General features: G+C 42.5%; 1 protein-coding gene across 3 annotated transcripts in view; it reads right to left on the bottom strand.

Moving 5' to 3' along the window:
- The window catches only part of NAV2 (neuron navigator 2), a 368,440-nt gene that overhangs the window by 12,793 nt on the left and 341,419 nt on the right, over window positions 1–14,228 (bottom strand). For all 3 annotated transcript variants that reach the window (XM_058027192.1, XM_058027189.1, XM_058027191.1), the window contains 11 exons: window positions 13,448–13,471; window positions 13,264–13,338; window positions 9,886–9,969; window positions 9,174–9,285; window positions 8,724–8,869; window positions 6,145–6,153; window positions 5,589–5,761; window positions 3,488–3,641; window positions 2,339–2,498; window positions 1,765–1,865; window positions 361–456 (listed from right to left, as the gene is read on the bottom strand). In XM_058027192.1, the coding sequence (XP_057883175.1) occupies window positions 361–456; window positions 1,765–1,865; window positions 2,339–2,498; window positions 3,488–3,641; window positions 5,589–5,761; window positions 6,145–6,153; window positions 8,724–8,869; window positions 9,174–9,285; window positions 9,886–9,969; window positions 13,264–13,338; window positions 13,448–13,471 (1,134 nt within the window). The remainder of the gene's footprint in view (window positions 1–360; window positions 457–1,764; window positions 1,866–2,338; window positions 2,499–3,487; window positions 3,642–5,588; window positions 5,762–6,144; window positions 6,154–8,723; window positions 8,870–9,173; window positions 9,286–9,885; window positions 9,970–13,263; window positions 13,339–13,447; window positions 13,472–14,228) is intronic.

Below are 14,228 nucleotides of genomic sequence, written 5' to 3'. Positions count from 1 at the left end.
ACCAGGACCTCTTCTTCTCCTCTCTCGTGTCTGCTTCTCCCCCTAGCCCACAGGAGCCTTAGCAAGCAGGAGCTGGAATCCTAAGAGAGCTGAGAATCACTGAAGAGCTGAAATCCACTGAGCTTGCTAAGGCAGCAGTGGCTACGAGCAGCCTGGGTGTTTGGGCACTCTGTCCCCAAGAGGGACTGAGCTACCCAGATAGGAGTGCCTTGCTCGGGGACAAAGCCAGCTCTGGGGCAGGGGACCTCAGTCAGGCAGCTGTGGGGCCTGCTCTCTGCTGGGACAGTGCTCAATGCACACAGCTCAGCACAGCCTGGCACCACCAGAACCCCTGGAGCTCACAGGTTTTGTAGCACTGACCTTGAACAGGCGCCTCACAACCCCGTCCAGCACATCCCACTTGGTCTTCCCACTGACTCCAATGCAGCCTATGAGGAAGGAGCGAGGCCTGGAGTCCTAAAGGCACAGGGATAACTCTGTCAGACAAGTGTGGTTAATGGAATTAAAGTGCTGGCTTCCCTGCCCCCTCCCCTTTTGCTTCTCAATGATGGTGCATCCTTACTGCTCTATATGGTGAATTCTGAATGGCATATGGAACTCTTTTCACATGATAAACGTTTTCTACAGTGTTGGAGCCACAAATCTAAACAATACTCAGGTGGCTGTGATGTTAAGTTAAAGGTATTTATTAATCCATTCATGAACAATTAAAAAATCTCTGAGAGGATTACAGTTTAGCAAAGAGACAGAAAGTCTCTTAGGAATATTCTAAACAGAAAAGTAGATGTCAAGTACATTTTTCCATGACTTCACAATCAAAGATGTTACATTTGCTAGGTTTATCCTATTTATTTTCAGAAATTCTGCTGTGGGCACAGAAACCTATATATATAGATAAACTATACATGGCTGTACTGTATACATGGCTCTAGTAATACAGAAAGAAACTTTATATTTATATTCCATATTTGATGTACCACAGAATTTTGCATTTTGTAAGGGATTTTTAAGGCAGATAATAGAAATCAGAATAAATATAATTCTTCTGTTTTTCTACAGCTACATTCACTGTGAAACATTAATTGAAGAGAAAACTAATTTCTATCATAAGATTTGAAGTATACTAAAACTTGCTGTGATTGCATTCAATCAGCAGCAGTTTTACTGTTTATCCAGGGTTATAATAATTAATGTAAAATAAGTATTTAATGGAAAGAGCTGCTGAGTCAATTTTATTTCTGATCATTCAGATTTTTGCCCATCCCTCAGGAAGACATGAAGTTACTTCTTAAACACACTTTTACAGGTGCTCAAAAATGTGAGGTGGCAAGGCCATTGCTTGTCAAAGACTGTGTAATACATTCAAGCATGTTAAACACATGAGACAAGATGCAACTTTACATTATTTGCAATTTATTTGGGTATTTAGGATTCTTTCACGTACTTGTGGATGGAAAACATCTGAAAGATGTCATTCTAAACAGGGCACTTCTGCCAGAGTGCCAACTTAAACTAGAATGATATGGTATAGCTCTCCCAGTTTGGATTTGTTAAGTTCTTCCATAAGATTGGTGCTTCTGGCATTTTGGTCCCTCTCATCAGCTCCAGGGAAGCTGGAGGTGGCCAAGTGCCTTCTCTATCACCATCAACACACAAATGAACCATTTTCCTGAGGAAAACCTTGAAAGTCCTCTGCAAACTTGAGTTCCCTCACACATTCTGCAGTCACCTACATTCCAAAGCTGGGGATGAAACACAACCCACCTCCTTCCATTTCATCTCGTCCTGGAAGCTGACGACTATTTTGACGTGCCTGCCTCCCTCCTTGCGGGCAGAGCCATCTCCAGGGTCATCCAGGAGCATGTCTGTGGGCAGGAAACATCAGCAGCCTCACAGCTGGAGCTCACTTACAATGGGGACTGTTCTGGTTTATTGCAGTCAAGCACAACACGCCTGGGCTTCACATGCCCCGAGGTAAAACACAAGAACCAGGCTGACTGCCTTCCCCGCCACATATCCCTCTCAAAAAGGGAAGGTCATTGAAAATTATTAGCCAGTTACTCTGTATTTTCCTTCCTATGATATATCCCCTGGCAAATGTGCACCATTAAATGGCTTTAAACAGGACTTTTCAGAGCTGAGGTCATAATTGGACACCTCTGACCGAGGGTGTAGCAGACCTACGATGATATTTAAAAGAGGGCTCTGTGCCAGCTCGTGACATATTTCCACACCTCAGCTGTGAATAATCCTCACGCTGTCATTTTTCCATGGCTAACCAACCCAAGCCTTCCAAGTGCAGGATGAAACCTGTCCCAGCACCCCTCATTAAGCTCACCGAGACTGGTTGACTCCGTGAGGTTCAGGCTGTGTTGAGAGAGACCCACGGAGTGTCTGGGAGAGGAGGAGATGGAAACCTGAGACTGAGCCCTGCTGCAGCTGCCGTGGTTTTCAGACTTCAGCCGATCGTTCTCTGCTTTCAGCTTCTCAATCTCGCTCTGGAAGAGACAAGTCAAAGTGAAAATGCAATTATAAGACAGCAACGTAAGTAACTTAAGAATAAATGGCAGTTTAGCAGAAAGGCTGTTTCCATCATGTTTTAATGAAGGATTTTAATTATTAAAATGTCTGTTCTGTGAAACTCTTCAAAGTATCCTAAAATACCTCAGTATGTGGGAATTCACTAACACTGAAATGCAATGACCTCAAGGCAGAGAGCATGGAAACATCCTGGCCTGGATCAGGAATGGTGTGGCCAGCAGGAGCAGGGAGGTCACTCTGCCCCTGTGCTGGGCACTGGTGAGGGCACATCTGGAGTGCTGTGCCCAGCTCTGGGCCCTTGGTTTGGGAGGGATGTTGAGATGCTTGAGCACATCCAGAGGAGGCAACGAGGCTGGTGAGGGGCTGGGAACACAAACCCTGTGAGGAACCCCTGAGGGAGCTGCGGGTGCTCAGCCTGGAGAGGAGGAGGCTCAGAGGTGACCTTATTGCTCTCTACACCTTCCTGAAGGGAGGCTGCAGACAGGTGGGGTTGGTCTGACAGAACCAGAGGACACAGGCTCAAGCTACAGCAGGGAAGGGATAGGTTGGATATTAGGAAAAAGTTTTTCACTGAAAGAATAATAAAATACTGGAATGCTCTTCCCAGGGAGGTTGTAGAACCATCATCTCTGGATGTGTTTAAGAAAAGCCTGGACATGGCACTTGGTGCTATAGTCTGGTTGAGTGCTAGGGCACAGGTTGGACTCTATGATCTTAGAGATCTCTTCCAACCTCGTTATTCTGTGATCCTGTGATTCTGACAGCCAACAAAATGCTGTCCCCAAAACACTGCCCCCAAAATACTGCCCCCAAAATGCTGTCCCCAAAACCCTGTCTTGGGGCTGGAACAGCCGCCGCCCAGGGCAGCGATGTCAGGCGTTCAAGCTGACTTTCAGGGAAGGTTTAACCCCGGCACAGGCTGCAGGACGTGGGGGCTGCTCCTCACCTGCATCCTGTTCATGGCCTCGCGCAGCTGGTCCAGCTGGTGGGCAGAGCTGAGCGCCTCCAGGCGGATGTCGGTCAGCTTCATCTCCTTGTCGCGCAGCTCGTTGCGCAGCTGCAGCACCGTCTCGGCCTCGCTGTCCATGCACTCCGAAATGCTGCACGACACCAACACACACACACACCTTCCTCTCCTGCTGCTGCTCCTCCAGGATTCAGCAGCACAAGAGGAGTTGCTTTTATTCTGCTCGAAGCAGGGTAGCAGTTCTGGCACAGTTTTGGCCCTCTGCTGCTTCTCCAGGATTTATTAGCAGAAGAGGAGTCATTCTTTTTATTCTGCTTGAAGCAGGTAGCAGTTTTGGCTTATTGAATTAGTGATGCCATAAGTCAGATATTAAACAGGCCATGGAAACTTTAGAGTCTGATGAAACAAAGATGTCTGAGGCTTAATTTTTTAATCAGCATCTGAAACAGAATTCTCTGAAATCACCTACTATTGGATAGTCTTCATTTTTTTTTACAGTAGCTGCTACAAAGGAAAACTTCTAAAGCCAGAATCTAAATAAATTAAGGGGGTGCAGGCATTTAACAGCAGTTGGTTGGAGATTGATGAGTTCACAGACAGATTTAGAGCTCACCAGGTGTGCACAGCTGGGTTTCCCTGAACTGCTCTGGAGGGCTTTGGAACTCTACACCTATTCAAGCATGATAAATTCCTGCTTGCTTTAAAGAATTTACACTTAAAAAAATTTTGGTGGCATTTTTCTTCCCTCCGCCCACAAAAAAAAACCAAAACCAAAACTGAGTGAGTAACAACATTTCAGCACATTTGTAACTGTATGTGTATAAAGATCAACCACACAGCTGCACGCTTTAAGGGAGATTTTACCCAACATGTCTCTCCCTAAATCAGTTTCATGAGAGATGTTTTCCCCACCAACAAGCCAATAAGCCAAGACACACCAGTTTTACTTGTGCTCTATGCTTTCCCCAGTTCACATATTTTCTCTTTGTTCATGTTTATCATTTTGGCTTCCATAGCAAGGTGAGATGTACCCACACAGCATTTTGGCTGATGACAGATGGGATCATCATTTGACAATTTGCTGGGCTGAGAGCTGTAAATCACAACTTGCTGTAGTCACCAGAAACACTCTGAGTTAGGCTCAGGAGACAGAGGAAGCTTTGAAACAAAAATCATGGGGGATTATCTCCTGCTACTGACATTTCATCACTGTTATACAGCTGGAAACTATTGCTATTGTTTTCACTTCTTCATGTGAAAACAAGTGCAGGGGAACTACTCCAATGCATTTGTTCTGAGATCAGGCTGGAAGCTCTGCACGACCTCCCAAGGCCAGGAGGCTGTCTGCTAATTACAGCTTTCACAATACTGCCTGCTACAGCTTTCTGTATTTATTTATCCTGCTCAAGTGACAAAGCTACTGATGAAATTCACATAAAAGCTGCTTCACTAAATTTCCCATGTACATTCTAAATGTGAGTTCACACTGAAAACAGCCTGGAAAGGGCATTGTTGAACTGTATTTCACAGGTGGCCATGGAAAGGACCAGGCACAGGTGGCTGGGAAGCTACAGAAGGAAAGAGGAGTGGGTCATCTCCATCCACCAGGCACAAGCAGTCAGATGAGTTCACCTGTATCACTAACCCACAGTGTTTGATTTCCTTTCCTTTATCTGAATTTGTCAATAGAACTGGGAACTTATCATGGCAGATGAATACAGTATGTGCTGTGTTTAGACACGAGAAACCAAATCCCAGATTTCACCTGGTTTGTTTAATTAACAGCAAGAGATCCAATTAATTTGGCACATCAAGGTCACCCTGGTTATAAATATCCTTGATACTCAGTACATTCTGCTGAGAGAGCAACCCAATGAAATATTTACACTTCAGTACTGACGCAATGATTTTTGGCTTCCTGGACACTAATGGAAAGGTACTGGGTTGGGAGTCAGCTCGTGCATCTTTAAATCTCTGAACACATGAATTCAGCATTTCTGTCCTCTGCCTTTCCTCTCCCAATGCAACAAGATGCTTTTCATGTTGTCTTCTGTCTAAAAATTACAAAAAAATCACTTACAGGGAATTGGAATGGGAAGCTCTCAGCAGTGGTGTTGAAACAGTGGTGTTGTGGTGTGGTAGCTTTGGTGAGGAAGGTAAGGAAGAATCAGTCATCTCCTCAATGTCTGAATGAGAAGATGCTGACTTGGGAGATTTCTTTTTCCCAAAAGCTTGCTTGAAGGAGCTGCGTAACTGGAACAAAAACAAAAGACCACAGCAGCAGGTCCATCATTAAGAGTGAAACCAGGCAAAAAAAGCCACAGAGTAAAAACTTTCAACATGCAAATACTCCAGATGCTACAGCCATACTCACATACACAGTAACATGGGTGAAAAAAAGCTTTTTTTTCCTTAACTATTTTATCAGATTAATAAGGTCAATAGGAGTGGCTATGGATGCTTCCTATTTTTTAAGAGCTACATGACAGCAAGCTCTGTTGAGTGCAGCAAGCTTTGCAGCAGCGTGGTGACAGCCTGCAGCTGTGCTGGCACGGGCCCAGGCCAGGTTAATGGTGCTGGAGGGTTAGTGGTGTCAATGGGGGTTAGCTGTGGAGTTTAAAGAAGGTCCTCCTTACCTCATTGACCTGCCGCGAGAGGTGCAAGCAAAAGGAAGTGGGGGAAGGAAAAAAGACATGTTTTAACAGATAAAGCCACTGATAAGGGAAGTTTTGGGTTTCTGAGACAAACACGACCAATGATTAACAAAGACAAACAGTTGCTTTAAAACCAGAACCCTGTATTTTCCAAAACCAGGTGTCTCAAACCACATACAGCCATTGTTTTGCATTACCTGAGGAAGACACCAGAGCCAAACTCTTTAACTATTTAAATTACATTTTCTCCTTAGCTCAGGCAGAGTGCTTTGGCTAAGAGCCAAGTTAATTTTTCCTTGCAGGAACAGGTATTTCACCACATGAAAAAAGTTCAACTTCTCTACCTACCTGCAACTAAAATAACCTTTAGGAATGTGACTGCCATTTTCCAAACAAGAATTAATGTTCAAATCATTATAAACTGCTGTGACCCCAAAGTTACAATTCAACAGGTAGTGTTCAAGAAGCATTTGGACAATGTTCTTAGATAGAGTTTCACTTTTAGGGAGCCCTAAAAGTTAAACCCCCAGGGAATCAAGGTCTGGACTTGATGATCCTTGTGGTTCCCCTCCCACTCAGGATACTCCATGTACACCTTTAATGCCATTGCAAAATCTGCATACGTACACAGGCTGGCTTAATATGAGCTGAGAACAGTTTTTAAGCTAGACAAAGAAGATTCCCACAATGACAAATGCTGAAACTCTGATGTTTCAGCTCTGAATGGACATCTGCATTGCTTCTACACAGAACACAAAGAGCTTGGCTGAGAGCTCCCTCAGCACTGGTGGAATAAAGAATGTGTGAATCAGATTCAATTCACATATTCTTTGTTGTAGTGTTTTAATTTCCAATCTTCATTTCACAGCAATGATGCACTCAATTTTAATAATAACACAAAAATTCTGTCCTGTTTCTTCTACTTCATGAAAATTTTATTTATATGACTTTATAATGAAAAGCATGTTCCCTTAATCTTCTTAAAAAATAGTTATCTGATGAGTGAGAAATGTGGGCTGATGTAAGACCATATCCACTAGGTTACAGTAACAAAAAATATAAGCTAAACAAGAATTTTAAAGAGTGTTCATCTGAACCAAGGCTTAATGACTACAAAAGTTTTGTGTCACAAACTAAGGGTTGCTAGAAATTTACAAGATACAGCAATTTATTTTGTCTATATACTAATGCACAGTGCAAGAAGGATTTGGACAAGATGCTGTTTCCATTCTACCAATTATTTAAGGGGCAGAGTGGAAATGCTTCTTCTGTGAAGCAGCTGGCAATACCAAGAGATGCCACAATGAAACCTCTGAGATAAGAGAGAAATAAAAACAAGAACTTGTTCAGGAAGCTCTTTCTTACAGTTCAGGAGTTTCATCAACATTTCTGAGAGAATACTGAGCAAATAGCTTTTACCAGCTCTAACCACATTTTGCATCTCTACAGATTTATCTGTACGCCCAAGAGATCCAGGGAGATTTAAATCCAGTGGGAAGAAAGGGGTGGATTGTTTTACTGACTACAATAAAGGATCTAGGGACTTTAGTCCAGACTACAATCAGACTAGGTCACTAAGGCAGTTATGGTCTAATTGAAAATGGAGTTGAAGATAATGTACCTTTCCTCCAGTACAGGGTACCTTGTACATAGTACGTGATGAGCAAAGAGGGAAAAACGGGAAAGGACAGGTAAGTAATGCAAAAACTTCCAAAAGAGAGGTCCATCATGAAAAATTTTTAAAGATAAGTATTTTTGTATTTTTCTTAGCAGTCCAAGTTAATTCTGGACAAAGAGTTTTTAACTGTTTAATATGTTCACTTATAAGAAAGCCCTACAAGATAAAAACAAAAGAAAAGCCACAAGAATGATCTTCTCTTATGTTTGTTTTCCTTTAATGACAGATGTCACATTTTCCTTAAGGGACTGGACACCCTATTAGCCAGACCCGATCTTTTACAACTGTCAAGCTAAAATTCAATCCTATGCAGAGTCAGCACAAGGACAGACATCACTTACAACTCAGTAAAGCCTTCACAGGAGAGTTTACCCAGGATTTAAGCCGGGCATAGTCCTTGTGCTAACCTGCTGCACGAGGCAGGCAGGAGCTGCATTTCGCTGTGCTGTCACAGACATCTTTTATGAAAATCCTTTCCTTAGGATTTTGTCTCCTGAGAAGCTGAGAGGCCTCAGGAACAAAATGTGAACAATGGTTATCTTCTGCTGTGGAATGCAACAGGTGCATCTGTGATTGGGCTCATGTGGTTGTTTCTAATTAATGGCCAATCACAGTCAGCTGGCTCAGACTCTCTGAGCCTCAAACCTTTATCATCATTCCTTCTTTTTCTATTCTTAGCTGGCCTTCTGATGAAATCCTTTCTTCTGTTCTTTCAGTATAGTTTTAATATAATATATACAATAAAATAATAAATCAGCCTTCTGAAACACAGAGTCAGATCCTCGTCTCTTCCCTCATCCTCAGACCCCTGTGAACACTGTCACACCGTGCATGTCCTGACAATTTCACAAAAACCTCACACAGTCTCCTACAACCTACTCACCCAGTTCTTCCTCTTCTTTTTCTTGGAGTCGCTGTCGATGTTGCTGCCCACGCTGGAGTGGCTGGTGGCACTGTTGATGCTGGACACGCTGTCTGAGGAGTGCTGCCTCCGGATCCGCAGGTCCGCGGGCTGGGCAGCTCCAGGGCCTGGGCAGCAATGCAGGCAGTCACAATTAGCTAGGAAATGTGATCAATGGCTTCAATAATGCAATCCTGAAGCTGCATTTTGGGACACCAGCACTCTGACAAGCTCTCGTCCCAATGGATGGATTGCGGATTTCAAATCCTTGTTTCTTGTGATGACATTAAAATCGGAGATGCTTCAAACCTTTCCTTCAGCAGTTTATGACAGTGTAAATTAGTGGGTTACTCTGGTCTATGGGTAACTCTGATGGTTACATCAGTATTACCCAGAGCCCTGGAGCCTCTGTATGTGGTGCTTGTCTCTCACCTTTGCAGTTGAGCTCAGGGGTGTTGATGACTCCATTGATGGCAGCCTGAGCAGCAGCATTTTGTTTCTTCAGGAGTTCAATTGTCTTCCTTAACTCATTCAGTTCCGAGTCCTTGAATAAGGGAAAAAAAACATATGACAGTGCACAGGAGAAGAACACCAAATAAGCTGCTTTTCCATCTAAGCTTTGATAGTTCATAGTGACTTTATGGAATATATATGTACAAGGAGGTGAAAATGAGGTTTGGGATACCTGGGGAAGCACACCCTCAGCAGGGTGCAAAACAGCTTAGGTATTATGATACCAAAAAAATGCATGTATTGTGTAATGCAGAAATAATGTCTATTCAAGCATGCTGTCCAAAAACACAATGCTGCCAGTCTTGTAAGTATTTTTCTTGGTGTTTCTTTCAAACATGCCCATGTATGGATGCATTGGGATGGAAAATATTACAGAAATATGCAATGCTGAAAACCTGTGTCCAAAGCAACAACCAATAGGAATAACCTGATCAGTTGCCACAAAAACCCAGTGCAGAAAATGAGTGTTTTATACAAACTATTTTTCACATTTTACTCTGTCACCACAAATGAGGGAGCTAAGTCAAATTGACTTATGTTTGTGACTTTTCCCCCCACACAACTACAGAAGGAGCATGGGCAACAATGCTGGAAACAGAAATTAGGGTTTCCAAATGCTTCTGGAGCTTGCCTTTTGCTCTGCTGTCATGGTCAGGCTCTGCAGTCGGATGGTCATGTTCCCCAGGCTCTGCTCAAACGCTGCCACCAGGTGAGCCTGAAATCAAACCATACAGGAGGAGTCAGTTCTCTTCCCCCAAGAAGGAGTATTTCTGCAGGTATTTAATCAGGCCACCCAGTGCATGGCATTATTTGTTGTGTAAGTGGTGCAGAGAAAACAACACAGCTTAGAAAAGGGCAAATGAGTAGAGCACACATTATGGAAATGCTTGCCAGCAATAAAACAGTTTGTGTACAGAAAAGAGTCAGGCAGAAATTTCCCTCCAGCTAAATCAGTATTCTCCTTTGTGGATATTTAAGGCAAAAAGATGTTGGCAGCCACAGGGGTGGAGGTTCTCACTGTGTTTATCCCACCAGGGGAACAGATGCTTTGCCAGATGATGCACCTGCATCTAACTCCAAGACTTCTCCACTATCTGAGCACACCTTGCTTCCAGCCAAGGTCAGCTTGCTGCATATCATCCAAAATTCCTGCTGCTTGGCCAATTACCCTCTTTTCCTTTCCCAAGGAAAGAAAAAAAAAAAAAGTGCTTTTTTAGAAAAGGATTCTACATTCTTCTCCCAAGAAGCATGGAGAACACAGTGTCCATTACATGAAAGACATCAGTTAGGAACTGAAAATGACTGAGAAGCAAAAGGAAGGAAAAGTAGATTGGGAAGATGGAAAAGAATGTAAGAAACTGTATTTCTACATGGCACTGTTTTCTAGGTATTCATATGTATACATAACTGATCACAGGTGTATTTCAATATGTATTTGTCTCATTAGCCATAATAATCTACACTAACCATTAAAAAATAGCTTCATTTATCTATTAAAAATAATTCTACATGCACAACGACAAGTAAAATGATGAAATCTTTCCAAGCAGAAAGAGATATTTTCTCACCTAAAAAGTACAGAATAGCAAAACCTTTCACAGAGCTATTCCAGACTCATTCAGCAGCAGCACACAGTTGACTTATCCTAAATAACTGTTCTCACATTCACAATGAAAACAAACATGAGCAGTACAATAACATGGGGATGTGCAGCTCTCATTCCCATCAGCCCCTATGAAAATAAGCAGAGCTGAGGCTGTGAGAAAATGGCAAAAAGTAATTCAAAACCTAATACTACACACGTAGGAAAATCTAAATATTTATTTTAAAAACACAGAGTGCACAGCTTCTGTTGGGGAGGATGAACAGGGAACAACAAAGCTGATATTCAGGGATCCTCAGCAATACTTTTCAAAAGCAAAAAATAAATGGGCAAGCAGGAGTGCATGGATTAGTAACAGATACAAACCCTTAATGCTTTGACCCGAGCCTTAAAAACCAGTTGCTCTTTCAAAACTGGATCTTGCAGTTATTCCTATCTTCAAATCATTCAGTGAGCTAAGGAAAAAAATGTAATCTTCATTTTCTATAGTGGGAGCAAAATGTTTTCAAATTCATGCCCTTGATAGCTTGAGAAGCACCAACAACTGCAGTGTCTATGCAAGGAAACTGAGGAAAAAACCTGTAAACTGAAGAGATTAATTTGAAGTGTCAAAGTTTTAAGTGCCTTTTTAAAAAGGAATCATATCTAAAGGAAATGTCCAAGTGTCTTAACTAATAGCATTTATTAGTCTCAATCTTTTTGGGAACAGACCTTGCCTTTTACATGGAAAAAGGATGTTCTCTGGAAAGAGGTGGCTAAAGACTGAAATTTAATACTGGGACAGTTATAGCAACATCTCTGCTGCCAATTTATGGACAGACCAGGGAGATCAGGGGCAGCCTCAAGTCTAAGGAGTTAAATTGCATGAATAAAACACTGTGAAGTTCTAGCAAAGTGAACTAAGCAAAAATGGAATATTATCAAAATAATCTATTATATGCTTTGTTAGTTTTGTTTTTTGTTTTTTCTGAGAAAGGCCCACAAGAAAAACCCACAAAAACCCAAATGACCCCAATCTAAACAAAAGCATACAGGAGGAGTGTACACTAAAAACTGTTCCCCACAAAGAGAGTGGCAGTAACCACACAGGAATTGTTGGGCAGATGCAGAGCAGCTGGGCCAGCAGCCTGTGCTGAGCACCAGCCCAGTGACCCTGAACCTGGCAAGGAGAATGCAATAAAGCCATGGCAGAGCCAAAGGAGTTGCTCAGCTGACAAGCTCTTTGTTTGAAGGACACAAGCTGGGTTATTTAACAACATCATTAAAAACCTATGCAAGAAAATCTGGTCCTGCTTTCCCACAAGTAAAAGAATCTTCTGGGGGAAAACCAATTCCTGTATCCAACCCCTTTGTATTTGAAAGGCAAATACAAGACTTAACTTTTGAAAGATGTTTAAACTGTTTTCTTTTGCTCTTGGGACAGTAACTAAGTGGTTTCATTCAGCCAAAGCCCTTTTATGTGACTTCTCTGCAATAACTGTGTTCCTAGTTTCTGGCCCCATTTCCAAGCTGGATGAAGCACTGTGATGCCTGGAGTGGACAGTACAGATTTCCCCTTGAATCTCTCCTGAGCTGATGGACAGGGAAATCCCCTTTAAGCAGCACAGGTTCTGATGTTTACTCATTCCCATAAACCAGGATGTCAGGATGATCTGATCTGCTATTCATCTCCAGCTTATTTACTCTAGAATTGCTTATTTTCCTTGCAAGCTTCTGTGCTGCAGATTCTGCTATGTGTGACTTGCAGCACAGAACACACAAATAAACTTGCTCAGGGTCATGCAGTATTGCCTCAACACCTCCTGGATTGCAAGTATTTTTTTTTCCTGAGTGTCTTAAATTACTTATCCCTCAAATTCCTGAAAGGAACAAGCAGAAGTATTGCCTACACTGACAAAAAGTCAGGTATCTCAGTTCTTCAGGCTTAACTTTAAATCAGTTTCCAGAGCCCCTTATGCCAGTATTATTTATCATGCCACATCTTTATGCAACAGAAAAGCATAATGCAAAAAAAGCAAAACTTTCAGTCCAAGTTTCTATTAGCTTTTATTCCTACCAGTTATAATCTTTATCTGTATCTCATCCCACCCAAATGTCAAAGCAAGACACTGGTTTTAAAAAAAAGACCCTGTCCTCAATGATCTTCTCAGGACCTTAAGATGGCTTACACAGGTATAAAGCCAAATTAATATTATACCTCATTTTTTAAGAAAAGTGTAAGATAATTTATATAATTTCGTAGGGCAGAGGATGCTATTTTTGGACATGTCACACACATGCATGCAGTTATTTCTTTAAACACATCAGTAATACAAACTGAATGTTGTACACATGAAATCTTTTTGTCACTTCAAGAAGCTGGGTGGTAATTGTTGCATTAAATGCATTCCAGGTCAATGTACTCACATTAGCAGTCAGCTGAGTTGTCAGAGCTGACACTTTTTCCTGGGATGCATCCAATTCTCTGCGCAGCTTGCGAATCTGAGGGTTTCAAGAGAGCACTTTAGAGCATCACAGCAAGGAGAAATGAAACAGCAGGACAGACAATGCACTGTGGCATTTCTGCTTGTCAAAGAGGATGTGCTCCTACCTCTGACTGGCACTTCTCTTCAGGCTGGAAAATAAAAGGAAGCATGTGAGGATATTACAACATAACCAGCCGGACCAATTTATGCAAATTGTCTTTTTGTATTTCAAGAATTCTAATATGAACTCCCTGTTTTGGATTCCCTCATCCATATTCAGTCTAATTTCATCTCCTAATTTATTTACTCTCGAGGAAAAAGAAAACAGGCTGCTGGAGGTACTTCCTTCTGCAGGAAGGAATTTGGGCTCCACCTCAGCCTGCTGACCAGCGATCTCAGTCATGGATGTGTGAAGTCCTGGCTCGGTCCACAGGGGACTGCACGAGGCTCTGAAGAACCAGGGCTGCCACAGAACCTGGCTGATGCTGGGCAATTCCCTTCATCCCACAGAACATGGCTGATCCTGGGCAATTCCCTTCATCCCTCAGAACCTGGCTGATGCTGGGCAATTCCCTTCATCCCTCAGAACCTGGCTGATGCTGGGCAATTCCCTTCATCCCACACTCAGCTCTCCATGGGAAGGAGGTGGCACTTTTGCATTCTAAAGTGATGTGAAAAACAAATAAAATTAAAACTTCCTCCCACTTGGGTGCTGCCAAGGCACTGTGGCAGTGAAAAAGTGAGGACAAACAGGCAGCTGTGAGGGTGCCAGGTGGATGTACTGAGCATCCACTGTGGTCAGCATGACAGAATTGTGTCTGCTATGGCCATAGCAGTTCCTGTTTTCTGACCACAGTTAGAAACATAGAAAATCTATGTTTCTAACCACAGTTATCAGCCAAGGAC

This window comes from Melospiza georgiana, chromosome 6 (genome assembly GCF_028018845.1).
Source record: "Melospiza georgiana isolate bMelGeo1 chromosome 6, bMelGeo1.pri, whole genome shotgun sequence".
Lineage (NCBI taxonomy): Eukaryota > Metazoa > Chordata > Aves > Passeriformes > Passerellidae > Melospiza > Melospiza georgiana.
This window is presented reverse-complemented; position numbering and strand designations above follow the sequence as displayed.